The 25,620-nt window shown below is 52.8% G+C and overlaps 3 protein-coding genes across 13 annotated transcripts in view; 2 read left to right on the forward strand and 1 right to left on the reverse strand.

Annotated features, from left to right (window-relative positions):
* Window positions 1-2,415, forward strand: part of LOC105470063 (histone deacetylase 7) — a 38,920-nt gene extending 36,505 nt beyond the window's left edge. For all 7 annotated transcript variants that reach the window (XM_011721795.3, XM_071071813.1, XM_071071814.1 and 4 more), the window contains one exon: window positions 15-2,415. In XM_011721795.3, the coding sequence (XP_011720097.1) occupies window positions 15-60 (46 nt within the window). In that variant the 3' untranslated portion in view covers window positions 61-2,415. The remainder of the gene's footprint in view (window positions 1-14) is intronic.
* On the reverse strand, window positions 2,220-25,140 carry LOC105470061 (solute carrier family 48 member 1). 4 transcript variants are annotated; one of them, XM_071071822.1, is made up of 4 exons: window positions 25,032-25,140; window positions 24,189-24,364; window positions 4,668-4,835; window positions 3,332-3,738 (listed from the first exon to the last, which is right to left on the reverse strand). In XM_071071822.1, exons 2-4 carry the CDS (start codon window positions 24,277-24,279, stop codon window positions 3,602-3,604), a joined length of 396 nt encoding a protein of 131 aa, XP_070927923.1. In that variant the 5' UTR covers window positions 24,280-24,364; window positions 25,032-25,140; the 3' UTR covers window positions 3,332-3,601. The 4 variants fall into 4 exon arrangements, with proteins under 4 accessions (XP_024644982.1, XP_070927923.1, XP_011720094.1 ...); XM_011721792.3 differs by lacking the exon at window positions 25,032-25,140 and adding an exon at window positions 24,681-24,791; XM_024789214.2 differs by lacking the exons at window positions 24,189-24,364; window positions 25,032-25,140 and adding an exon at window positions 10,345-10,867 and having other exon boundaries at window positions 2,220-3,738.
* The window catches only part of LOC105470060 (Rap guanine nucleotide exchange factor 3), a 30,494-nt gene continuing 22,115 nt past the window's right edge, over window positions 17,242-25,620 (forward strand). Inside the window, exon 1 of one of the 2 annotated variants that reach the window (XM_071071818.1) lies at window positions 17,242-17,284. Coding sequence is in view for 1 of the 2 variants with exons in the window: in XM_011721789.3 (XP_011720091.3) it covers window positions 25,228-25,233 (6 nt within the window). In the remaining variant the exon portion in view is untranslated. Of the gene's footprint in view, window positions 17,285-25,098; window positions 25,234-25,620 lie in introns of those variants that run through there. The other variant, XM_011721789.3, reaches the window with a different exon arrangement.

Raw genomic sequence — 25,620 nt, forward strand, 5'->3', positions numbered from 1 at the left:
GTCCCTCCTCACAGGCCCTCGGAGCAGCTGGTGGAGGAGGAAGAACCTATGAATCTCTAAGGCTCTGGAACCATCTGCCCGCCCACCATGCCCTTGGGACCTGGTTCTCTTCTAACCCCTGGCAGTAGCCCCCATTCCTGGGTCTTTAGAGATCCTGTGGGCAGGTAGTTGGGATGAGAGAACAGCCTGCCTGCCTTGACAGTCATCCCAGGGAGCCTGAGAAAATCCCTGGGTCTAGAATGGGGACTGGAGAGGACCCTGAGAGGAGGCGGGCTGGGCAGCGACCCCCACAGGGCTCTCGAGAACACATTCTCCCCTCTGGTGTGGGCCCTGGCTGTGGCCCCCATTCCTCAGGACTGCACAGAGGAGGACTGGCTCCGGCTCCGTCGGGCTCACCCTTAACCACTATTCCTGGCTCTGCAAACCCCAGACTTTGCACACAGCCCCGGGCTCCATACAGAAATGTGAACTTGGCCTCAGACAGGCTGGCCCTTCCTAGGCTCTAGGGGCTGGCGGGTAGTGGGAGCCAATAGGTCCCATATTCCTGAGTGCAGGGGGAGTCCCTCTTACCTGCTTCCTCAGATGACTCTGGAAGCTTCCCCTTACCACCGGGCACTGAGACGAAGCTCCCTGACAGCTGAGACTGGCAGCCCTCATCTGGTCTGTGCCCTCTGCGCCAGAGGCCCCCTACATCAACCTCCTGGCGATGCCCTGGTGGAACGGATGGGTGCTCTGGGAGTCCTGTGCTTCCTGATCCAATGGTGCCAAACCCTTCATCTCCCCCAGAAGCACAGCATACCCCTGGGACCCCTCGACCACTGCCCCCTCGGGGAGCCTTCTGTTTCTGGGGTCTCCCCCACCACAGCTGACTCCCACCCCACATAGGACTAGCCTGGCTGAGGGGGAAGGGGTGGGAGAGAAGATACAGACATGGAGGAGGGGAGGCTGCTCTGGCAAAGTCTTCAAGGCTTTTGGGGGTCCAGGCCTGGGGTCAAGAAGGAAAATGTGTGTGAGCATGTGCGTGAGTGAGGAGTGTGTGTGAGCGTGTGTGAGGGGTGTGTGTGTCTTTCCTAGGACCCACCATACCCTGTGTATGTATGCATGTTTTTGTAAAAAGGAACAAAATGGAAAAAAATCTGAACAATAAATGTTTTATTTGCTTTAAAAGTGCCTCTGAAAGGCCCCCCCGGAAGTGAGCAGTGTGCCGTCAAGTGGCTGTGCAGGGCACACAGGTGCACGGCACAGTGTGGGTCTGAGTCAGTGCCGGAGGAGGGACTAGGGTGGTCTGGGCTGCAGCCCCTCTAACTCTTTGCCCTTCGTGCCCTGCAGGAAGAACCCATTCTGAACACACCCTGGCTATCCCTGGCTGCCCCACTTTGGGGTGACAAAGAGGAGGCAGCCCTGGGCTGAGTCCACAGAGACCAGCCCTGATATGGTGGAAGTGGGGGTCGGGTGGGGGAGTGGGAATACAAGAGCTCAGCCCCAGCTCACCACGGCATCCCCAAACAGTTGTGACTCAGACACACCTGGGTTTAAGTCCCAGCTGGGAGCTCAGGTAAGTCAAATAGTCTTCTGGGGCCTCTGTTTATCAGTAGAAGGCTCCAGAAGTATACACTGTTGATGGTTCCTTCCTGCTCTGATGCACCATGCCTGATTAAGCATACATTGAGCCTAGAAGAGAGAAGGGGTGAGGCACAGGCCTGGACAAGCTCGCCCAGCCTAAGCAGAGAGGAAGGCGCCAGGCTGGCAGCACCTGCCTTTGTGGTTCTGAGTTGGCCCGGTTTTTCCAGCAGGAAGAGGAGCACCTCATTACCTTAGACCTGGCCCAAGCTCCCAGCAGCCTGGCAGGGTGTGAGGGAAGAGGTGTTAATCCGTTTCCCATCTGGCCTGGCCTCTCAGGTGTGGACACCAAATCCCACAGGGGTTGCTGCAGCTATGCCCGTGGGCATCCTTGCCCTGGCTGAGGTGTGCTAGAGAGAGGAGAGCTGGAGGAGGAGAGCTGAGCTGGTGGTTACCCCATGCCAGGAGGGCCAAGGCAAGAGGGCCTCCAGCCCCAGGAGAGACTGACCCTGTCCCCTGCCCTCCAGGGCACAACTGAACTAGGGGAATGGCTTAATCAGACAGCCCGAGAACTGCCACTACCACTCCCTCCCTGCCCACTCCTCCCAAAGTCCACCTGTCCCCACAAGATTCCCACCTCACAAGCAACCACCAGAGGCTGATACAAATGGCCGCTGTATTTTTGCTAAAGTGACAGTGACACAGATAAGGCAAAGAGCTGAGGGGCAGGACACATCAGGTGGGAAGGGGGAGACCGTGCAAAATGGCAGTCTAACATAAAATCATCCTTGTAACAACAGCCCCTTCCCTCCCAAGTTAGGTGAGCCCTTGGGCCAGTGTATGGGCAGGAAAGCAGATTTGTGTCCTTCAGAAGGGAAATGTAAAAAGGTGAAAGCTCTAGTTGAAGGGCAGTGAGGGGCTGGAGTGGGAGAGAAGGTCTCTCCTGGCCGGTGGTCTGGGTGCAGTAAGGGCACTCTGAGAAGGCAGAGTGGAAACGCAGGGCTAGAAGGGCATGGGAACAGGTTTGGGGGCTCCTTCCAGCCTCTGCCATGTTGCCCCCTTCCCCAAAGCCCTTCCAGGGGCGAGAGTACATTCCCCATGACCCTGAGTCTGGCCTCATTTGGAAGTCCTCTGGGATATATGGATGCCTGTGTGTGTGGGTGAGCTGGGTGAGGGGCCATGGCTATCTGGCTGTAGCACACTCATGGGAGACCAGCTCTGGGAACAACAGGATGGGGTGCTGGGATGGGGGCTTAAGAGGTCTCTGCTAGATATTCCTGAACTGACCTCCCCAGGTGCCCATCCTGGCCTTGGGAAGAGAGTGCCTAGGGCAGCAGGGATGAAAGCCCTTGCCTGCAGCATAGGTCCAGGCCTCATGGCCCTACCCCTTAACCTCTTGACTTTGTTGCCCTGGCCTTACAGACAAAGATTCCTCACTGCGTGCTAAGAAAACAGATCCAGGCCGGGCACAGTGGCTCGCGCCTGTAATACCAGCACTTTGGAAGGCTGAGACGGGTGAAATCACCTGAGGTCAGGAGTTCAAGACCAGCCTGGCTAACATGGCAAAACCCCGTCTCTACTAAAAACACAAAAATTTGCCAGGCATAGTGGCAGATGCCTGTAATCCCAGCTACTTGGGAGGCCGAGGCAGGAGAATTGCTTGAACCCGGGAGGTGGAGGTTGCAGTGAGCTGAGATTGTGCCACTACACTCCAGCCTGGGTGATAAGAGTAAGACTCCATCTCAAAAAAAAAAAAAAAAGAAGAAGAAGAAAAGAAAACAGATCCATTTGAAGAGGTCTAAAGCTGCCCTCTGGACAGGCTGATGAGGAGCAACATGGCAGGATCCCCTGTCTACCACACCCAGGTCTCCCCTAAAGGGGACGGGCGGGACAGCTTCCTGGGAGACCACACTCGTCCTGCTGTGTATTTTCTGCCACAGTTCTGGGGTTCCCAGGGGGTGGGAGTAGCCTCTCCCAACGTCTCAGAGGCTGAGTCCAGGTCCTAAGGACCCCCCCGGGGTACAGAGACCTCACCCCCGGGTCAGAAATCGCTGAGGATGCTGATGTCGGCAAAATCAGCCCGGTAGCGGTGGGCATAGAGGCTGAGCAGGAAGGCCCACTTGAAGGAAATGAAGCTCCAGACACTGGAGAGGTAGTAGCTGGTGGGGTCTGTGAGGCCTGCAGGGAGAGAAGAACCGACAGTGACTTGAGCACGCCCTGCCCTCAGCCTCTGCACTGGCCACAAGGCCAGGGCCACCCTCCCCACTCAACATCCCTGCAACCTCCCGGCAGCCGAACCAACCCTTCAGAAAGAGATTGTGATGGAGGTTTTAGAGCCATGGTCCCCAACCTTTTTGGCACCAGGGACTGGTTTTGTGGAAGACAATTATTCCACAAAAAAAACTGGGGGAAACGGTTTTGGGATGAAACTGTTCCACCTCAGATCGTCAGGCATTAGATCATCAGGGGCACGCAACCTAGATCCCTCGCATGCGCCTCACAACAGGGTTTGTGCTCCTAATGCCCACCCCTGACCTGACAGGAGGCGGAGCTCAGGCGGTAAGGCTTCCTTGCCCTTCACCTGCTATGCGGCCTGGTTCCTAACAGGCCACGGGCCACTACTGTTCCACGGCCTAGGGGCTGGGGACCGTTTTAGAACATTCCAGGGTTTTCAGGCAGGAGGCCGTGGGGATTAGGGAAGGGCAGGGCTGGCCAATCACAGGTCTGTATCATCCACTCTGCTTCCGTGACAAACCTGCTTTAGTTAGCATCAGACTCCAGGAAGAAGGGCCTCTGGTTACTTCCAGCCACAGCCACCAGAGGGCGCGCCCAATTCGGAGCTGGGCAGAGACTAATGGGTCCCAATATCATGGGTGCTTGTATGGGCTATGCACTGCTCAAGACTTCACATCAGTTTCACTGACTCCACCCAACTTGGGAGGTGGGGACTTGTTTTCTCCACTTGAACATAACAAAACCCGTGCCCAGGGAGGTTAAGTGATCCACCCAGTCTCTTTGGAGGTAACCTGTGGAACCAGGATGGGAACGCTGCTAAAATCCCCCCTGCTGTCCCTCCCATGCCCTCTTTCCCTGGGACCCGCCCTCACTCTGATGCCGGGTGATGGCCAGCACGAGGAAGGTGCAGAAGGCAGCGATGGAGACAGCCGAGAAGAGGACACCCACGAAGAAGAAGCCGCGCAGCCCCTTGAGCCAGGTCCTCCAGTAATCTTGCATGTACATAATGTGAGTCACCAGGACCCACAATGCCAGCACCCCTGCAGGAGAGACACATCAGGGCCCATCCCCAGGGTGCTCCAGGGCCCTGTAGATCCACTAGGCCATGCCTATTTGCATAAGAATACCAAGAATATGGTCTTGTCACTCACTCCCTCATAGAATGGAGTTTTCCTTTTCAGGGGCTGTGATATCAGAAGCAGGTAAGAGACTGAGCTGCCTGCTAGTAAGCCCAACATTAGAGAAACCTGCAGAAATACAAAACCCTGCCATTCTCTCTCATTTTTTTTTTTTTTGTTTGTTTTGGAAAACATGACTCTCTCTCACAAAAATGTTAATTCATGTTATTTTTAGTATTACTTTAAAATGCTAAAAAATGTTCCGTTTTAACTTCTAATATAGTATATATCAATAGATAAAACTCACATACATAAAATTTGCATGGAGTTTCACTACTTTTCAAGAGTATAAAAGGATCCTGAAAACCAGAAAATCTGCGCCTCAGCAGCCCAGCCTGCTTTCTGGGAACTTGTCACTGTCTACCTTGAGGGCCACAGAGCAGGGAAGCCATGCTCCTGCTCCATGCTCCTTCTCCACCCAGCCCTCAGAGGCCACCGTCTCAAAGTCACAGGGCCTGCAGGGCTCTTCCCAAACTGCCTGAGTTGGTTTTGCAGGATGAGGAGGTCCAGCCATGAAGACTCCAGGGTCACGCAGCCCCTGAGTGGCCTTATTGTTCTTAGCCAGACCTCATGCCACTCCCTCCATTTTGCGGCAAAGGGCAGGCCATCACCACCTGTACCCCCCACCCCGTCCCAGCTTTTCCTGGGCCTGGTCTCTGCGCCTGGGTGCACACTTCCCCTAGGATGCCAGCTGCCACCCAGCCAATACAATGCAATTCAAAACAAGCCTCTGTGCCAGGCAGTGACTGCTGGTGCAGCCCAAAGAGTGGAACACACATCAACTCCATTGGCAAGGGTCCGGGCAGGGCGGTGGATCCCGGCAAGGGACAAATGAGGAAAGAGGCAGAGCCAGCTGCAGGCTCTCAGCTGGTTGGACTGCAAGGTGTGGGCCACTCAGGCCACTGCATCCTAGGAGTCAGGAGGCCTTTCCAAAAGGCAGCTGCATACATGCCACTCAGAGTAGTTACCAAATGTGCACAGGAAGGATAAGCATCTGGTTGGGGAAAGTGGTTATCTCTGGCAATGGAGACAAGGAAGGGAAGTTGATGGGGCGGTTCGGGTGGGGAAGTGCTTTGAGGGAATCTATGCTATTTTATCTATGCTATTTTCTTAGGCTGGGTGATGAATAAAAGGGTGTTTGTTAAATTGTCTATCCTTTTTTATGTGCCTAAAATATTTCATAGTTTTTTTAAGGGGGAAAAAGGCAGGGGGAAGCTAGTCACCATGGAGCTATGCTCTGGTTACCAGCTCAGAGGCTGTCCCAGTTCGGCTGTCCCCAGGCAGTCCAGTGAAGAACAAAAATCCATGAGACTCCAAGCCAAGAAATCGGGAGCCTGGCACTGCTGTGTCCCAAAGCCTTGGTGTTTCCACATCTAAAAATGAGTGGGCCCAGGGATCCTGGCAGTTTGGGTAACTGGGCCCAGGGTTCTACCCTAGTGAGGGCGAAGGCCTACCAAGCCTACAGCTTCCCTTAGTCCCTGCCACTGTTTGACCCCTCGAACACTCTCCCAGCCCTGCCCCTGCCCACCTCCACTCTTCCTCAGGGGGTGGGGGCCTAGAATGTGGGTCCCCCTCCCACTGAGATCAGGGTGGGCCAGGACAAGCATCTGTTCCTCCCTACCTATTCTGGATGTTGGAGCGGGCCAGAGGTGGACAGGACAATCATCTCACAGCTTCCTCTTACCTCCTACAAGATCTGGATTATATACCAGCCACCTTTCCCAGAAGTCCCCCCCACTCCTCACATGTGTCCCATGTTTTCATTGGAGGGAGCTGTTTGGTTTCTTAAAGGGCTCTAGGCACAAGGCTTGTTGTCACTGAGCACACTCAAGGAACAGTCTGATGGGCACCTGTCTGGAACAGGTCCCCTCGCCTTCTGTCTCCTCATACCACAAGGGGTTGGGGAAGTTGAGCTCTAAGATCCTTTCCCACTCAAAGATTCTAGAAGCCAGCTTGGGAGAAAAATAAGGTCAGAACAATTCCTCTGTGACTCAGCAGTTTCTGGGTTAGGAAATGCTGAAATAGGGGCCCGTGAAGATGCCATCTCTTAGTCCACTGATCACGATCCAGTGGTTCCCCAAAACTCCCACCCCCACGTGCACGCATGTACCAAAGAGGGCTGACAGCAGGAGGGAGAGGAAGACGGCCATTTGCGGTGTTTCAGGGCCTGTTCTTTGTTAATAAGCAGGCATGGTTTAACCACCTCTCACCTTCCCTCAACCCTGCTCCAGGCCCTACACAGAGGTCTCCCCTCCAGATAAACACACACCAAGTTTGGAGGCAGGCCTGCTGCCCACGCCCTGGCTCCTACCACCCTCCTGGGAAGGGGGCTCTCCACCAGCCCTACCCGAGCGGGTCACTGAAGGAGGTGGAGCCCCTCACTGGTCCCCTCCCACGCATCAGGCAGGAGGCAATGTATCTCCCTAATACCCTTCCTTAGCACACTTGGGGACTCTAGGAAGCCTGGTTTGTAAAACTCGGGGTGGAACGGACAGGTTACCAACCCCAACTAGCTGCAAGCCCACACCAGACCACACCATTGCTCCATCCTACCTGTTTCAAGGAGCAGAGCCCCTGCTTGGCCTCTGGGCGCACAGGCAATAAGCTAAGGGCAAGGAAGGCATAGGGTAGGGCGGTGAAAGCATCCCCAGTGGCTGGGCTGGAGGTGAGGAGACAGGAGACACCTGGGGGATCCCACAGGGTAAACGCAGACAAGAAGGACACTGGGCCTAGGTCAGGCCCCTCTACTCCTTCCTAGGAGGAAGACAGTCCTGGAGCTCCAGGGCTCTTGCTCACAGCTCACGTGGGAAAAACCTAGAGCTGTTTAGACTCCAGGAGCACCTTTTCTTTTTCCTCTTTCCTTGGTCTACTAAACCCAGAGCAAGAGTCTGTGTTTTCCCCTAGGGCTCCCACAGCAAAGCCAGACCAGGTAGATCCAACCCACACCTGCCCGCCTCCCCAGGAAAAACAGCCTTGCTTCTGCCACTGCCTTTCTCCAAAGCCACTTCTTCGAAGGTGCCCATCAGGATGGGAGAGGGTGTCCCCACCCGTGAACACTCTGCCCACCAGATCCAGGAGCTCCGTGACTCTGCTCCAGAAACCGGCACACCCAATCAGTCCTTGCCTGATCCAACAGGGGAGAAGGAGCACACTGGGGCTGCCCTTGGGTGACTCAGCAGATTCTGAGCTATAAAATGCTGAGTCAGAAGTAGGGTGCTCACAAGTTAGTAAATCTGCTGACACTTTAACCCCAAAAGAGGAAGAAGGCTGACTGGCCACAGACCCTCTGAGAACCCACTTATGGTGGGGAAGGTCGGAGGCCCAGGCTTGGCAATCCCTCTCGCTGCCACCATCCACCACCACCACTACCAAGCAGTTTTGGCTCTTCCACCGCCACTGTCAAAGATCAGACCATCAGGGAGATGCCAGGACCCTACTCCAGCTGGCTGCTGCCCTGGCACCTCTCTCTGAAGGCAGCTCCACAGCTGGCCTGCCACATAGGCCAAGGGAAGCCTGTGGGGAGGGAGAGAGGGCAGCGTTGGGTTGGAAGAAAATCCCAGGCAACTCCCTAGAGTATAAGAAAGAAGGCCTTTTCCACAGCCCTCTAGGAGGCAGTTGGAGACTCAGGGAGTGGGCAGCACTGCAAGATTTCAGATCTGGAGAGAAGTCAGATGTCTTTCGGGGACATCTCCTCCCACTCCTAATAGATGAGGAAACTGTGGCCCAGGATGGGGTCAAACGGCCAGGTAGGGCTCACCTCCACTTGCACCAGGCCAGACTCAACACAACCCGCTGAGATCCCAGGCCGGCCCTCCCTCCTCATCCTTCTCTCGCCTTAGGTCTTAGCAATGCAATCACAGGGCTCTGACGCCGCCTTCCAGAGGGGAAAGCAATAGGCCCAATAGGAAACAAAAAAGTGGCAGGGAGAAGTGAACCTTGAAAAACATGGAGGGTGGCGGGGTGCAGAGGGGAAAGGAACTAGGGCTTCTGTAGATAATGCGCAGAGATGGGCCAGGTGTCCTCAGGAGCCCACAGGTGGTGAGGCAGCTGGGCAGGCAGAGAACACCCTAGCCACGGTACCCACGCCCCCTTCTTGGTGACCCAGTGCTTTGTTGGCATTGTGCAGGGTGGGGCCATGTATGCCCCTCTTCTAAGGCATTAACCCCACCTCATGCTGCGACTCTACCCAGGGATGGCACTCAGCATGCCCCGTGGCAGTGAGTAAATTAGTTATTTTTAGTTATTCCATTTAGGGTTCTTTTGGCAGAGGATTTTAGTAACGGAATATGATCAGCATATGTAAAAGTATTATCCTTATCCGTATTTTCTACCCAAAGTCCTTTCCCACACATATTATCTCATATAGCTGTGTAATCCCGAGTAAGCAATTTATTTAACTTCAGGCCTCAGTTTCCTTATCTGTAAAATGGACATCATAATAATGCCTACTTCTTGAGACTAATGTAAGGATTACGTGAAATAACGGAAGCAGGTTGCCTACATAGTGCCTGACACGTAGAAAGCATTTTTTTAAATATTAGGAAGTAGAGATAACATTTTTCATCTTCATATCAATTCTATGGCACAGAGAGGTTAAACTGCGATCCCAAATGTGCACAGCAAGGAGCACTGGTCAGCCCAGAGCCTCCATCAGCGCACCGATGCTTCCCCTTCCCTCCCAGAAGCACAAAAAGGGCGGCTGGGCTGCAGGATTTGGCAGACCTTGGCTGAGGAGCCACAGCAGACGGGTGGCAAAAAGGCACCAACATGGGTGGAAAGAGAATGTCCAGTTTCTATGAGATCCCTAACACGGTCCTCCCGGTGGGTCTCAGCAGAGGGCTCTGCGGAGGATGGGGTACACACTGGAAGGAGGCAGATGGGCTTCCCCAGCCACCCCTAGCCCTCTTCCTTTCCCACTTCTCTCTCTGCCCTCACCCAACACCCAGGGAAGGGGCGCCCGGGGGGCAGGGGATCCCTCAGAACAAGCGCGCGTGTGTGTGTGTTTGGAGATAGGAGAGGACCAGCGCCGCGGGCGCGCGGAGGGGACACTGTCGTGGGGCAACTGGGCGGAGGGCGACAGGCAGTGTGCCGGGACAGATAACCCAGGCGGCGCGGCAGGTCTGTGCAGCCGGCAGTGGCGGGCCGTCGGCACCCCCACGTGGCGCCCGGCCGGGCATCGGGTCCCGGAGGCACCCAGGAATGCCCAGGAGCCCGGGCCCGCGTGGGGCCTGCCGCCGTCAACCGCCGTTTTCCAGTAAACACTCCACCCGCTCCGCGGGGAAGCGCCGCCCGGGAGGAGCGTCCTGGAGAAGCTGACAGCGCCCGCCCCGCAGCCGCGCACCCGCCCCGCGCCGCCCAGCGTCCGGGGTACCTGCGAGCCCTCCCATGGCCGCGGTCCCCGGCTGTCGGTAGACCACCGTCCAGACGAGGAAGATGGAGAAGCCGGCCACGGAGCTGATGCCGGAGTAGGCGGCGCGGAGGCCGAGCTGCAGCCGGGACGGGGCCATGGGGCTGCGGCGCCAGGCGGGCCGAGGGCTAGCGCTGCCGAGAGTCACAGGTGCAGGGCCCGAAGCCGCCAGCCGGAGCCGCGGGAGCTGCCAGAGCAGCCGGAGCCCCGCGCTCCGCCCCCGGCCCGCCCCCAGAGCCGCCGGCACAGCGCCCTCCCCGGCCGGAGGCCGCCCGCGCCCGGAACCGCAGACGCCACCGCCGCTTTGCTAAGCCCCGGTGTCGTTTGGGGGATTCCTGCTAAAAAGGCGGATTCCTGGGCCCATCCCCAGACCCGCCGTGTCAGGAGAGTTGGACCTTGGAAGGGACCGGAAATATGCCTTTATACAAGCCAGCCGCGGGGATTAAAAATATTTACCTCTGAATAAGAGGCGTATTTTCGTTTAAAATTAAAATTAAAATTTCTTGTTAAAAATTAATATGTAAAATGTACGAAATATTAGAGTACGCTGTGAATAGAATTCCTTCTGCCCGTCCCTCTATCAACCAGGTTCCCCCCTACCATATCGCAGAAGATTCCTCCACACACTAAAGTCTGAGAACCCCTGTGACCAACACCTTCTGACTGCAAACACTCTATCCTCACGTACAGCTCCCCACAAATCCCTACTTAAAAAAAAAAACAAACAAAAAAAAAAACAAAAAAAAACAGAGTCTCACTCTGTTGCCCAAGCTGGAGCACAGTGGCGCCATCATAGCTCTGCATCCTTCAACACCTGGATTCAAGCAATGCTCTCACCTCAGCCTTCCAAGCAGCCAGGACTACAGGTGTGTGTCACCACGCCTGGTAATATTTTTTGTTATTTATTTTTTCTAGAGATGGGGTCTCGTTATGTTGCCCAGGCTGGTCCCCAACTCCTGGCCTCAAGCTATTTTCTCACCTCGGCCTCCCAAAGCGCTGGAATTACAGGCTTGAGCCACTGCATCCGACCTCACCTTTCCTTTTATCAGCACAAGCCTCATCCTCCTAAACGCCTCACCCTGACCCTCGGGATCATACTATTGTAAGGAAGAGACAGATCTGTAGCAGGAGTGCACTGAGCTCCCACGTGAGCCCAGCTTCGGCCAGGAGCTGGAGAGAAAATCCCAGCACAATAACAAGGGCTTTGACAGAGCACTTAGGATCCACATGGGGAGGCCCATCATATACCTGCACAAAACACAACCAAGACCCCTTGTATTATTATTATTATTATTATTGCTGCTGTAACAAATTATCACAAATTTACTGACTTAAAATAACACAAACTTATTATTTTACGGTTCTGTAGGTCAGGAGTCCAAATAATGGTCTCACTGGGCTAAAATCAAAGGGACATCAGGGCTACCTTGCTTCTGGAGGCTCTAGGGGAAAATCAGTTTCGTTGCCTTTTCCAGGTTCTTTTTTTTTTTTTTTGATACAGAGTCTTGCTCTGTCACCCAGGCTAGAGTGCAGTGGTGTGATCTCAGCTCACTGTAATCTCCGCCTCCTGGGTTCAGGTGATTCTCCTGCTTTAGCCTCCTGAGAAGTTGGGATTGCAGGCTTCCACCATCACACCCAGCTAACTTTTGTATTTTTAGTAAAGATGGGGTTTCACCATGTTGGCCAGACTGCTCTCGAACTCCTGACCTCAGATGATCCGCCCACCTCAGCCTCCCAAAGTGCTGGGATTATAGGCGTGAGCCCACTGTGCCTGGCTGCCTTTTCCAGCTTCTAGAGTGAGGCTACCCACATGCCTTAACTCCCACTTCCTCCTTCTTTTCCCTTCTAACGACCCCTGTGATTAAGGGGATAGTCCAGGATAATCTCCCCATCACAAGATCCTTAACTTCATTACATCAGCAAAATAAATCCCTTTGCTGTGGAAGGTGACATGTCCACAGGTTCTGGGATGAGGACGTGAACATCTTTGAGGGCCATTATCCCACCCACCACATCCCCTCTGGACCATAAACTTCATGAGCAGGGACAGTGCCAGTTTTGTTCACATCAACACCTAAAAGTGTGTCTGGCATATAATGACCCCTTAATAAATGTTTGTTGAATAGGTGAGTGTGAGTGAATGAAGGTAAGAATAAAATAAGAACAAAAGCAATTATACACAAGGAATCTAGACAGGGTGTGCTTAATTGCCAAACAAGGGATGTAAACCAGTGTTAAGCACATTTGCCTCACTCTAGAATAATCTGGGAGCTTATTTAAAAATAAAAAAATAAACCCAGCCCTACCCCTGCCTATTAAATTTTGAATCTTGGAGTGTGTATTTTAATGAGAAGTGATGTCAAGGCTGTGAGCTGAGCACCAGCCCTCCTTTAGGAGCCGCTGGTGGAGAGTAAGTGCTCGTCCTGTGGAGGAGGGAGCAAGCCCCGTGGTCCGGAGTGCACTGCCATGGATGGCTTCAGAGCTGGCCAGGATGGATGGTACTCCAGGCAGTAGGAACCACATGTGTGACGGCCCGGAGGGAAGAAATAACGTGGCCGCTTTGGGAAACTGTAAGTCATTTGTGGCTGGAATGTCAAGTTTGAAGGTGGAGTAGTGGGTTTGGAGATTAGAAAGGTTCTGAACATAAAGGACCTTGCATGCTCTGTTAAGAAGGCTGTCCCTCTCCCCTTGGGGCTGGGGGAGAAAACTTACAATTCTGTGTTTTAGAACTATGGCCAGAGTAATAGAGTGAAGGCGAACTGCCTGTGAAACACTAGAAGCAGAGAGATGAGTTGGACAAGTTTCACCCCACAGTGCTTTAATTACCATGTCTTTAAAATGGAGACTGCAGTAATACCTACTTCAAAGTGTTATGAAGAGGAGTGCTTGGAAGAGTGCCTAGCACATGGTAGATACTCAATAAATGTCAGGAAGTGGAATTAGTAGCAGCAGAAGGCTGCCATGGCAAGAGATGATGAGGGGCTTCAGAGTCGGTTCAGGCAGAAGCAGTGAGAATGGAAGAGAAGAAACTGCTTCAAGAGCTATTTCAGCTATCTGAACCTAAAGGTCAGGGGAGAATTCATTAGCTGAGCAGACAGAAGGAGGAGAGCAAAAATATTATGAGTGGACATATTGGGAGCATGAAAGAGCAGTGAGCAAGCTTGCTGTGCTGGAAAGTGAGACTGTGCAAGAAAAGAAAGAGAAATAATTATACATAAGTAGTACCAGACCAGGTTGTACAAGGCTAAGGCCAGGCTTAAACGTTTTTTAAATTGTGGAGGCAATAAAGAGCTATTGCAGAGCGTTAGGCTCAGGTGGGGTCAGAGGCCCAGCTTCACCATTTGCTGTGACCCTGGGCAAGTGCCCCTAACTCACAGATGTCCAATCCAATCGACTTTCTGCCTGGAAGAAAATATTCCGTATCTGCACCCTCCACAATGGTGGCCACTAATGACATGTGGCTATGGAATACTTGATATGTGACTAGTGTGATTGAAGAACTGAGTTTTTAATTGTATTTAATTTAAATTAATTTAAATTTAACGTATTTAATTTAAATTAATTTAAATTTAACGTATTTAATTTAAATCAATTTAATTTAATTTAATTAATTTAAGTAGCTGCACATGACTAGTGGCTACTGTGTTAGCACAGCAAGAACCTCTCAGGACTCCTGTCGCTCCATCTGTACACAGGGAATGATGATGTACATCATGGGCTTATTACAAAGATCGAGATATATTGAGATACTACATTCAAAGTGCTTCACACAGTAATTCAACAAATTATTGCTGCTGCTATTGAAATTGTTATTGTTATTATTGAACAGCGATTGCATGACATAGGCCAAGTCATAGGAAGATTAATTAGACTATAATATCCAGTTAGATTTGATGTGGGAAAATTGTAGAGGATAAAGCAGTCACAAGGTTATTTCAGTGATAAGGTGTGAGAGAATTAAGATCTTATCCAGTGGAAGACCTTGAGAAAGGGAAAGAATGGAATGATTGTTGAGCCGCAAAGCACATGGCTGTGCACCACTCATACACATCCTCTCAAATCAGCTTCCTTCCAAGGTATTCTCAGAGAGCACACTCCCAGCCCAGCCCAGGACAGACACCACTGTGACCCCTACAAGATGCACAGCCATTCTCCCTGCCTGCGCCAGAAACTAGTAGCGCTCCACAACACACACCAACATTTGTGTATCTCTTTCTGGGCACAGGACCTCCCAAATTTGAACTACACTTCCCAGCTTCCTTGCAGTCAAACAGATGCCAGGGGATCAAGTTCTGAACAATGGAATGAAGGCAGAAGCAATGTGTGCCATTTCTAGGCTGGACTCATTTGAAAATCTCCCATACAACCTGCATTCCCTCTTCCCATTCTGTGATGATTTTAGAGGCCATATGTAGCAATACCACAGAATGGAAAGAACCTAGCCTTGAATGAATGGATGGAGGAGAGCTACCCCTGTCCCCTAGACCCTCACTGGACTACAGAACGTGAGTGAGAAGTGTCAGTGGCTTTGTTATAGCTCAGTTGTTTGTTACAGCTAACCTTATTATCCTAATACATCATCCCTCAATCTACTGAAGGTCATCTAAACAGGTCCTATGTAGATTACCCATCTAAACCATCAATCCCTCTGAAGTCTCTTTTGAACTGGGTCCCACCAATACTAAGACAGATTTCTAACTCCCCATCTGTAGACATCCTGCCTGGTGACATTCCTTTCTCACTCGTCCCAAAAACACACATTCCAGACATATCTTCTCCCACAATGCTAGGTCAAGGATACACCTACCGAGCTATCTTCCAGATGATTGAGTTTATTGGACATGCCAGGGCTTCCTCCTCTCTTCTTAATCCCAATGCAGAGAGACCTCTGATGTCCCTGGGGCATGTCCTTGTTTACTGTGGCTCAGACCCAAACCTGGGTGTTATCTCTGAGTCTTCTCTTTCCTTTGCTCCTACATCAAATTCATTACAAAATACAGTTGGATTTGCCCTGTCCTCCTTCTCCATTCCCTCTGCCACCCTAATCCAGCCACCATCATCACCACCTGCCTACCTGCAGCAGCCTCCTAACTGGTCCTTCTCTGTTCATTCTTCCCCCTCTGATCCTCTCTCCACTCAGCAGCTGGACCAATCTTTTAAAAATAATAACCATGGCCAGGTGCAGTGGCTCATGGCTGTAATCCCAGCACTTTGGGAGGCTGAGGTGGGTGGATCAACTTGAGGTCAGGAGTTTGAGGTCAGCCTGGTCAACATGGCAAAACCCATCTCTACTAAAAATACAAAAATTAACCAGGCGTGGTGGCACGTGCCTGTAATACCAGCTACTTGGGAGGCTGAAGCAGGAGAATCACTTGAACCTGGAAGGTGGAGATTGCAGTGAGCCAAGATCGCACCACTGAACTCCAGCCTGGGCCACAGAGAGACTCTATCTCAATCAATCAATCAATCAATCAATCAATCAAACAACCAGAACATGGTACTCCCCTGCTTCAATCACTCTGATAGCTTCCACAGCTCTTAGAGTAAATTGATCGGGGTCTTGCTGGCTCCAACCAGCCTTACTCACCCTTGCTCATTTTACTTCAGACACATTGGCCCTCTTTCTGTTTCTCAAACGTGCCACACTTGTTCCTGTCCCAGCTTTTTTGTGCTTTGTGCCCGGAAAGCTCTTCTCTGAGTGTTTATAAGATTGATCTCTCCTCTCATTCAAGTCTCAGCTCAGAGGATTCCTCGCTCTGTTTTATTTCCTCCACAGCACTTACCACGACAAAAAATTGTATTTATACTTTCCACCCCTACTCCTGCTGTCCCTATTGGAACATAATCTCCAGGAAGGCAGGGTAACTGACTCGTCCTGACTCACCGGGGACTTTTCCAGTTTTACCACAAAAAGTTCCATGTCCCAAAAGACCCCTCAACATAGGGTCAACTATGATAGTTATTCACTTTACGCCTGCCTTGATCACTTCTGTATTCCCAGTCGCTAGTATAACGCCAGGCGCCTAGGTAGGAACTCAATAAATATTCATTCAATACATATGAAAAGAAGGGCTCAATGTCCTAAAGAATTCTTTGATCCTGGCTCTAGGGGGCAGCCTTCCCCAACCTTGTGCCTGAACAGACAGCTTTGCAGGTTGGGCTGGTAGCTTGTGTACATAGGTAGTTGAGTTCCACAGGATTCTCCCTAGACCTTATGTGGTCCCCTTGCCGTCCCACAACCCACCCCCCCAGCCCTTGTGGAGTTCACAGCTGAGGACCCTGGCTGTGGCAACCCTAGGCTGTGCCTGACACAGAGGTAAATTCCTTTCCTCTCCCCATTTTACCCCACCCAGGCCCCTGCAGCTTCACCTTCCTCCTGAGGTCAGGCTTGTAGACCACAGAGCAGAAACGGCTGTCCTAGACAGCAGCAGCGGTGGCTGGCTGCAAGGAGGACCTGGCCCTATCACCATGCATTCTAGGAGGTTGCAGGGAGGACTCAAATCTAAGGGTCACCTTGGACCCAGAATGCTGCTCCCCAGGGCTAGGGCTGCCTTCTGACCCTTTAGAAGGGGTTCTCCTCATTTCTCAGGGCTAGAGTGAAACTGCTCAGAGTCTGGTTTCTCGCTGAGACCCCATTTCCTCTGCCTGCCCCCTGACAGCCTAGAGGTCTATGCGGAGGGCAGGATGGCAAGTGAGAAGATGTTGAGTGGAAACAGCAGGTCTTTGAACTCAGGAGCTAAGAAAGCATCAGAGGCAGGTGGCCTGGGGTGTCAGGGGGAGGGGAGGGGGATCACAGGTGCAGCTGCCTGGGGAGAGCAGCGTGAAGGAGCTGGGGCCCAGGCTTGCCTCCCTATCCTGTGTTCTCTAGCAATCTCCATCTCTTGACCTGAACCCCCAATCACAGGTACCTAATCTGATTCTCTTTCCCCTTTTACGGAGGGAGCTGTTGCTGGATGGGGAGGGTGGGGTGGATAAAGCCTGCAGTTCACTTCCACAGGGACTTGGGCCTGGGGGCAAATGGGGCTGACTGACTTCCTTGACTCCTTGGAAGCTGCCAGGGGTTGGAGAAGGGCAGGTTGCAGCACTGTGAGGAGTGAGAGAATAATAAGGCTTGAGGGCAGGAGGGGAGAGAATTAGCTCTTCCCTGAGGGAAAAGCCTGGCAGAGGGGTTCATCAATATTTGCCCCTTAGATTTGAGTTTGAGAATTGGCTTTACTGAATGAGAAAGTCACCATGGAGCTTTCATCAGGGCACGTGGGTCCCCCTCTAGTCCAGCTGCATGGGCACTGGGTGAAGTAAAAGACTAGAGATAAGGCTCTCACCTGTGCTTAGTCCAGAGCAGGGGCCCCAAAAATGGCACCCTAGAGAGACTTGAGTGGCCACATCTCATGATACTTCTTGGAAGAGGAAGCGTTGGACAAGAGATGGAGTAGGACAGTGGGAGGAATGACAATTGGTCAAGAACTGGGTGGACAGGCCCCAGGAAGGAAAGACAAATCTTGGAAAGCTAAGAGGGAGGTGAGAAAGAGCCATGGCAGGAGGGGGAGAAACTTGTTTACTATTAATGCAAGAAACCTCTCCTGAGGGCCTTCTATGTACAAGGCACTGACCACACAAGGCACGCATTTTTGAGCACAGCAGAGCGGCTCTCACCCTCTGGCAGCTAACATTCTCCTGGAGGAGGCAGCATGCAATACTTATGCAACACTTTGATTTCAGTGTGGTGAGTGCCAGGCATGTGGCAGAGAAATGATGCCCTCCAGGGGGAAGCCTGACACAGACCAGGCCCTGAGGTGGGTGCAAAGCCAGACTCAGGGGCAGTGACAGGTCAGAGGCTGCCACTTTGCCTGGTCCCCAGGGCCTAGCAGGTACCCTCAGCTGAGGTCCCAGGAGGCTGGGCTTGGGAAGAACTGAAGCAGTTGGGGATATTAAGTCAGGATTCGGTCCGGCCCTGCAGTGTGGTTAGGTGGAGCTCACGAACCAGGCTCCCCACTTCCACCAGAGGCAAAGCAGGCAAAGAAGCTAGAGCAGGAGGGGCTGAGGCTGAGGGGTGGGAAGGCAGAGCAGTGGGGCTGCCTCTCTATCCCCCGCAAGGCCTGAGGGGGACCTGTGCCCTCTCTCAGGCAGAACTGCAGACTTTCCCTTACTTCTGTTTCCTTCTCTGGACCCCACTTTTCTGTTCCTCTCTCTGGATCCCACTTTTCTGTTTCTCTCTCCAGACCCTCATCTTTGTATCCTCCCCTAATTTCTTTCTTTCTTTTTTTTCTTTTTTTTTTTTTTTCCCGAGACAGAGTCTCGCTCTGTTGCCCAGACTGGAGTGCAGTGGTGCGATCTTGACTCACTGCAACCTCCGCCTCCTGGGTTCAAGTGATTCTCCTGCCTTAGCCTCCCAAGTAGCTTGGACTACAGGCACACACCACCGTGCCCAGCTATTTTTTGTGTTTTTAGTAGAAACGGGGTTTCACCATGTTGGCCAGGATGGTCTCGACCTCGTGATCTGCCTGCCTCAGCCTCCCAAAGTGCTGGGATTACCAGCATGAGCCACCGCACCTGGTCTAATTTCTTACCAAGTTCTCTCTGAAGGGAGGAAACAGGCAGTGGATCTGATGCCAGGAAAACTTTGGCCTATTTGGTTTCCTCTCTGACCCCAGCACTTCCAGAGTGGCATTTGGGGGTGGGATGGCTCTGCTCTGATGCTGGGAAGGGGACCTTGGCCCTAGCCTGCTTTCCTTGTTACCCACATCCTCCCCCCACCCCCAGTCAGTGCTCTGGATCCAGCCTGACTGACCAGGCCTGAGAGACAGAACTGGGCATCTCCTGAGCAGGGGCCAGGGCCCTGCTAGGACCCCTCTTTCAGGCTCCTACAGTTGCCCCTACCAAGACTCTGAAACAAAGGGACAAAGTGGGCACAGGGTTTGAGTCCTGAACAGAGTCCGTGAGCCCAGGATGAGTTGGAAGATGGGATCACTTAAGACAAAGGTTTTGGGAAGGCTGGGAAAGTTGCAAAGAGGGGAGTGGTGGGAGGCAGTGGGTGGTGTCGGTGTTCAGCCTCAGAACAGAATACAGGGGTGAGGAGAAAAGTGACTCTTAGGGAAAGTGGCCACAACTGGAATGGGGCAGCCATTGCAGAACACTGGTCACTCAAGGTCAGATGCAGTGTCTCGTAGGACCCAAACAAGATACACACACACACACACACTCTCTCTCTCTCTCTCTCTCTCTTTCTCTTTCTCTCTCTCCTCGAGAAGCATAAGTTGGGGGGAGAAAGCAGTTACTCGTTTCTGTACATTCCTACAACAGTAAACTTGCCGGGAGTCAGGCTGCTTCCCTCCCTTCTAGGGGCATCTCCAGCCCTGCCCGTCTTCACCTGCTCTTCTGGCTTCTGCCACCCTGTCCCTACCCTCCAGCCCAGCATCACCACCACAGGTCTGTTCGACGACTATTTCCTCATCTCCGCCATGCACGGCTAGCTTGAGCACCAGCCAGAGGAATGTGCCTCCGGGAGAGTGTGGGGTTCCTGCTTTTGCCTCTGCAATTTCCCTGCAACTCCCAGCCCTGACTGTGAGCCCCAGCTTGCCCACATTGGCCTCCTAGAGGAGGCAGGAGCCCATCCCTCCTGTCCCTCCTATCACTGTCATAAGTGGCTCATGAGTGACTGGTGACCTGTTAGCCCTAGGAAGGTTTGGCTTGGCGCCCAGCAAGGCTCCAGCTCCCTGCCCCTGCCGCTGACCCCAGGAATGGGCAGGGGAGGAGATGGAGGAACTGAACTGGAACAGCCCTTGGGGGATGGAGTCTGGGCAAGAGTCAGAGTGCCTTAAACCATGCAGAGCCAGGAGGTAGAGTCCAGAGGAGGATACCTAGATCTCTGCTCAATCTCTTCCCACTGTTGACCAACCATAGGCAAGGTCGACTCCTAGGGGTGTTGTGGGAGGCTCAGCCACAGGCCAAGGTCCTGGCACAGCCCTTATATCCCCTATGGCTTTATCTCCCAGTTGGCCTCCAAGCTGGTCATTTCCCACAGTCCCATGGGAGGCCTATTAGTGAAATTTTCCTCCAGCCTCCCTCTCTCCATCCCACCAATCACTCTCAAATGTCACAGCTGAGCCTTGTGAACAAAGTTGATAGCACAGGATAGAGGAGAAATGAGTAGGAGACAAGAAGGCAGCAAGGAGGGAGGGAGATGGCATGAAAGGCCTTGAAATTGAACTGGGAAACTAGCTCCTCTCCCTTCCATCCTGCTGAGGCTACAGGCCCATAGCAGGCACCAGCTGACTGCTCACTGTTCCTGTTCATTTCATTTCCACCCATAATCATTAAGCATCAACTTCACGCCAGACACTGTGCTGGGGAGGGAGAGCCAATCAGATTAGTGTGTTAGGGAGATAAAAGATAATTCCAATAGGATCTGGGGCCCTGAAGATTTGGGACAGTGTCTGCTGCTCAGTTTGAGCTCTCCAGTTTACAGCAAAGTTCCCGGCACTTAGAGTAAATGTTGTTGAATGAATTCAAGATTCCTTGAAGATTCTTGTGGCATTGCATAGTAAGGACTGAGCAAGGCAAGTTTGAGAGTAGCGATCGGGGCAGGAGGTAGCAGTGTACAATGGTGTTTAGGAATATGGACTCTGCAGTTAGACTGCCGGAGTCTGGCTGTATTACTTATTAACTGTGTGACCTTGGGAAAGTTACTTCGTCTCCCTGTGACTCAGTTTCCTCACTCACAAATAGGAATTGTTCTGAGGATAAAAAGATGTATATAAAGTGACAAACAGTATTCTGCACATAGTAAATACTGGAAGAGACCATTATTGGGCTAGAACAGTTGCAGTGGGGATGGGGCATAACAGAGAGATGCAAGAGATGCTTCATTGGTTGAATCAACCTGACTTGGTGTGGGAGGAGGAATGTAGAGTATCAGGCTCCTTGCTTAGGCAGTGGTGGAGTTTGGGAACAGGGAGCTGAGAGAGACAGAGCAGGAGGAGAGGCCTCCTGGGGCAGGAAGGAAATATGAGGTTCCTGTGAAGATCCAGGAAACTATGGGCTCACCTTGTGTAGAGCTCAGCAAAGAGGCCAAAGTGGGGAAAATCAAGCCCAGAGTCAAAGGCTGGTCTGAGAAGCCCCCTTCAACCTCCACCCTCCTTAGCTATCCATGGGAGCCTCTGCCACCTGCTTGAAGGGAATGGGGGAGGGTTCAAGGACGTCCATGCTCTGGCAGGAGCTCATTGTCCGAGTAGAGTGTATTAAGGGGTCCTGCTGATCAGTTTCCATCATCTGTACTAAGGTGTGGGCAAATGGCTGTGGATATGAGTTTTTCCCCCTTTATAGGAGCTGTCAGTATATTTCAGAGGCAGGACTGCAGAGTGGTAAAGCACACAGGGTAGAAACCACCTGGGCAGAGTCACTCACGGCTCCACCACTTCCTAGTGTGGGACCTTGGGCAAGTCATTTAACCTCTTTGTGTCTCAGGTCCCTCATCTGTAAAATGGGATAACAATAATAACAACCTCATCTCATAGGGTGGTTGTGACAATTCAATCAGTGGATATATATAAAGTGTCAAGAACAAGGCCTGGTACATGTTGACTATTGTTATTATTATTTATCTGTCTTAACACACCTGCCAGGCATTTAATGACAGTCAGTGGAGGGTGGAGGCGGTACCAGGACATGGCATGATTGTCCCCAAGATGATTCACCATCTTGCTTGGATGCGTTTCTCAGACACATTCCCAGTCCTCTGCCCCTTCTAGGCCTTCACCATGATCAAATATCTGCTGAGCAGTAATTCTACTGGCCGGTCCCCATCCAGGGATTCTGAGAGGGCAAAAACCTGCCCCGTCATCTGCTTTGATGGCAGGCTGGGGGCCTTGCCTGTTAGAGATAGGACAAGCTAGAAATGGGACACATAAAAGATCCACTCCCTATGATCTCCCCAGGCTAGGAGCCAATAGGTAATCGCCCCAGGCCCTCTTCTCAGTCTATCTAGAGAGGGGGAATGAAAAAGAGATGGAAAAAAGAAAGGCAAGAATAGTGTTGAAGGGGAACATAGATGGGAAGTGGGTTTAGGACACTTTCATTTTCACTGATTTGAAAGACTTTCTTCCGATCCTTGGCTCCCTGAGGTTCCCCCACATCTCAACACAAACATATTCGATTTTCCCTTTTTTTTTTTCTTTTTTTTTTTTGCGATGGAGTCTCGCTCTGTCGCCCAGGCTGGAGTGCAGTGGCGTGATCTCGGCTCACTGCAACCTTCGCCTCCCGGGTTCAAGCAATTCTCCCGCCTCAGCCTCCTGAGTAGCTGGGATTACAGGCGTGCACCACCACGCCTGGCTAATTTTTGTATTTTTAGTAGAGACAGGGTTTCACCATGTTGGTCAGGCTGGTCTTGAACTCCTGACCTCGTGATCCAACTCCCCTCAGCCTCCCAAGGTGTTGGGATCACAGGCGTGAGCCACTGTGCCCGGCCTCAATTTCCCTTTTTTGAGTAGACTCTCCTAGGCAGTCTAGTCTACATTAGAAGAGAAAATAGAATACATACAGAGTATACACAGTACACATTGGGGAGTACGGGGAGACAGACAACCTGGATTCATGCCCGAGCTCCACCATTTACTAGCTGTGTGACTTTGGCAATTTACTTAATATCCCTGAGCCTCAGTTTCCCCATCTGTAATGTGAGGATAACAGCAGTACCTACTTCACAGGATTGTGGCAGGGATTAAACACACGGAAAGCACTGCCCGCACATGATTAGCTTTTGTGGCTCTACTGAAATGTCTACAGATATACAAGTGTCCTGCCTCACTCCCCAGCATCTTTTCCACCTGCTCAGAGTAAGGGCAGCAAGAATAGGAAATAGGGAACCCCTTTGTGACCCTACTGCCAGTCTCAGGAAGCCTTCCTGCAAGAACTTCTAGGCCAGGGCACTGGCCCCAACAACCCAAAACTCATGACTCCATCCCCCTAACTCTTCCCCATGCATACCTGTGACTCCCAACTTGTCATCCTTTCCTACCAGTTTCCAAGTTGTTCTTCCTTCTTCCAAATTACCAGAACTTGGTTGAATGAATTTGGGTCTGAGGTCAGATTCATTCTTAGGCTTCCCTCCTTCCCCAGAGAGGCATTTAAAACTCTACCAGCGTTTCTTAACGTGTGGACACAGCGGATGACCTGGGGTGTTTGTTCAAAATACAGATTTTCCATTTCATGCCAATAGGATTGAATATGAATTGCTGGGGACGGAGCCTGCATTTTAGTAAGCTTCTGGGAAACATTTTTTATACACATATACATTAAAAATGAAATTTTAATCACAATTAAAATTCCTATCCCCACTTTCAAGAAAATAATCATTGGTGGAGGATGGGGGTTTGGCATTCCAAAATTGGGGGTCTAGGCTTTTTAGAGCTACTTCTTCCCAGTCCTCCCCCAACTTCAAGAAGATACTCATGGTGGAAGATGATGGGAGAACATCCCAAAGTTGGGGGTATAGGCTTTTTAGAGATACTTCTTCCCAGTCTGGGCTGGCTCAACAGCAAAGGGAAAAGGGAAGAGAAGAGGCAAAAAAAAAGTCCTAAAAAGCTGGTGGCGGGGAGTTCGCCTCCTTCCAAACCCTCATGATCGTCCTGAGCAATTACCGCACGAGTCGCTGTCTCCGGCCACTGTCTCTCCACCCTCTCAGGAGTGGGGCGAAGAGGCCTGCGCTGGGTCACTTGCACAGTGGTGGAAACTGAGGCCCAGGGAGGCGTGGGGCCTAGGTAGTAAGCCTGCTTAGCAGGGCGCTGGAATTCCTGGTCTCTGCCTCAACCTACCCGGCCACCAGGGAGCGCGCGGTAGGGGGCGTGGTCCTCGAACGCCTTCTGCTCCCCTGGAAGCTCTGCCACAACCCCAATCTCCTTTCATGGCCGCGACTCCGGTCCTATCCGTCCTGGCGAGCGGTCCTTCCTCTCCAGTCTCAGTTTTCTCATCTGCTCCCGGTGTGTGTGTGCTGGGGCAGGGGGCAGTGGGGCGTGGGTCTGGGTACCGAACTGCGGGAGGCAAGGCGGCGGGATTCCCCGCGGGAAAGCCGCCTAGTCCCTCCCCCGGCGGGCTGGAGACCCTGAACTGAAACAGAAGGCAGACGCCCCCGGCCGGGAAGCGGCCCCAGCCCGGATTTCCCTCCCGGGTGGGGCCGCAATGACTCACCCCTCCCCCCTTTCCCCGGTTTCCTTGTTTGCATTTCTCCTCCCGGCCACGTGGCGGCCAGTGCAGCCACTCACCGCCCGATCCCCGACACCCCGGCCGTTGCGGCCTCCTGCACACACCTCGGGGCGGCTCCTGCCCCCTGGGGATGCTCGGCTCAGGCGGATGTCCACTCTACGTACCCCCGGGTGCGGACTCCAAAGCCTGCCGGTGCCCGCCCCCTTCCCCTACGTTCTCCTCTACCGTAAGGCAGGGCGCCTCCTCCCCGCCCCCTCCGCCAGTCAAGGGGAGGGGAAGGGGGCGGGCAGCGCAGGGGGTGTGACAGCTCCCGCCCGGACCGGAGCCAGCGCAGCCTTGCTTCAGCGCCCGGTGCCAGCTGGCTTCTTCGTCTGGGACGAAGGCGGAGGCTTGGGGCTCCTTGTCGCCGGTGGCTGGGTGGCGTCCCCCCACCAAGCCCCCACCCCTCTACTCACCCAAGAGGAGCCTCTCCACCGAGCTCTGCATCCTGCTGCCCTGGCAGCCGGTCCAGCTAGGCACTGGCCCCGTTCGCTGTACCTGGACTTACCCACCGGCTCCCTCCCGATTCCCTTATCAAAGCTGATGGGGGTCGCTGGGGACCGCCCAGCCTTTTGTTAGAGCCTGCACTGCTGTGCGAGCTTGAAAAGAAACATGAAGGTGGGTAAGGTGGGGTCAGGGTTGAAGAGGAGCAGGAGAGGGCGGGAGAGGAAGCTGACACGGTGGGGAGTTTGGGTGGGAGAGAGAGGGTTGGTCAGGGCTGAGGAGGAGGGGAGAAGGGTTTGAGCAGAAGCTGCATTTCTGGGAGACCCAGTGAATCTACAGCCTCATACTGGGAGGTGGTGGAGATCCCTGCAGGGGCATGGGCAGTGAGATGGGACAGAATTCCAAAGAGGACTAAAAAGGGCCTGATCTTTTCCAAGAGCCAGCTGGAGACCCCTAAGTGCGCCAGACCGGCAGGCCCCAGTAAAGGTCTTCCTGTTCCTCCCCCCAGCTCCTGGCAGGGCTGCAGCACCTCCGCCTGACCAGTCCAGAGGACTCTAAGGA

Source organism: Macaca nemestrina, chromosome 10, assembly GCF_043159975.1.
Source record: "Macaca nemestrina isolate mMacNem1 chromosome 10, mMacNem.hap1, whole genome shotgun sequence".
In the NCBI taxonomy this organism is placed as follows: Eukaryota; Metazoa; Chordata; class Mammalia; order Primates; family Cercopithecidae; genus Macaca; species Macaca nemestrina.

Excerpts from the sequence above, each read along its gene's own strand:
- LOC105470061 (XM_024789214.2), bottom strand. The coding sequence starts at position 10,480 with ATGGCCCCGTCCCGGCTGCAGCTCGGCCTCCGCGCCGCCTACTCCGGC. Across the intron at positions 4,836-10,344 it reads GGCCATGGGAGGGCTCGCAG|GGGTGCTGGCATTGTGGGTC; the intron begins GTACCCCGGACG and ends TCTCTCCTGCAG. Across the intron at positions 3,739-4,667 it reads GGCCATCACCCGGCATCAGA|GCCTCACAGACCCCACCAGC; the intron begins GTGAGGGCGGGT and ends CTCTCCCTGCAG.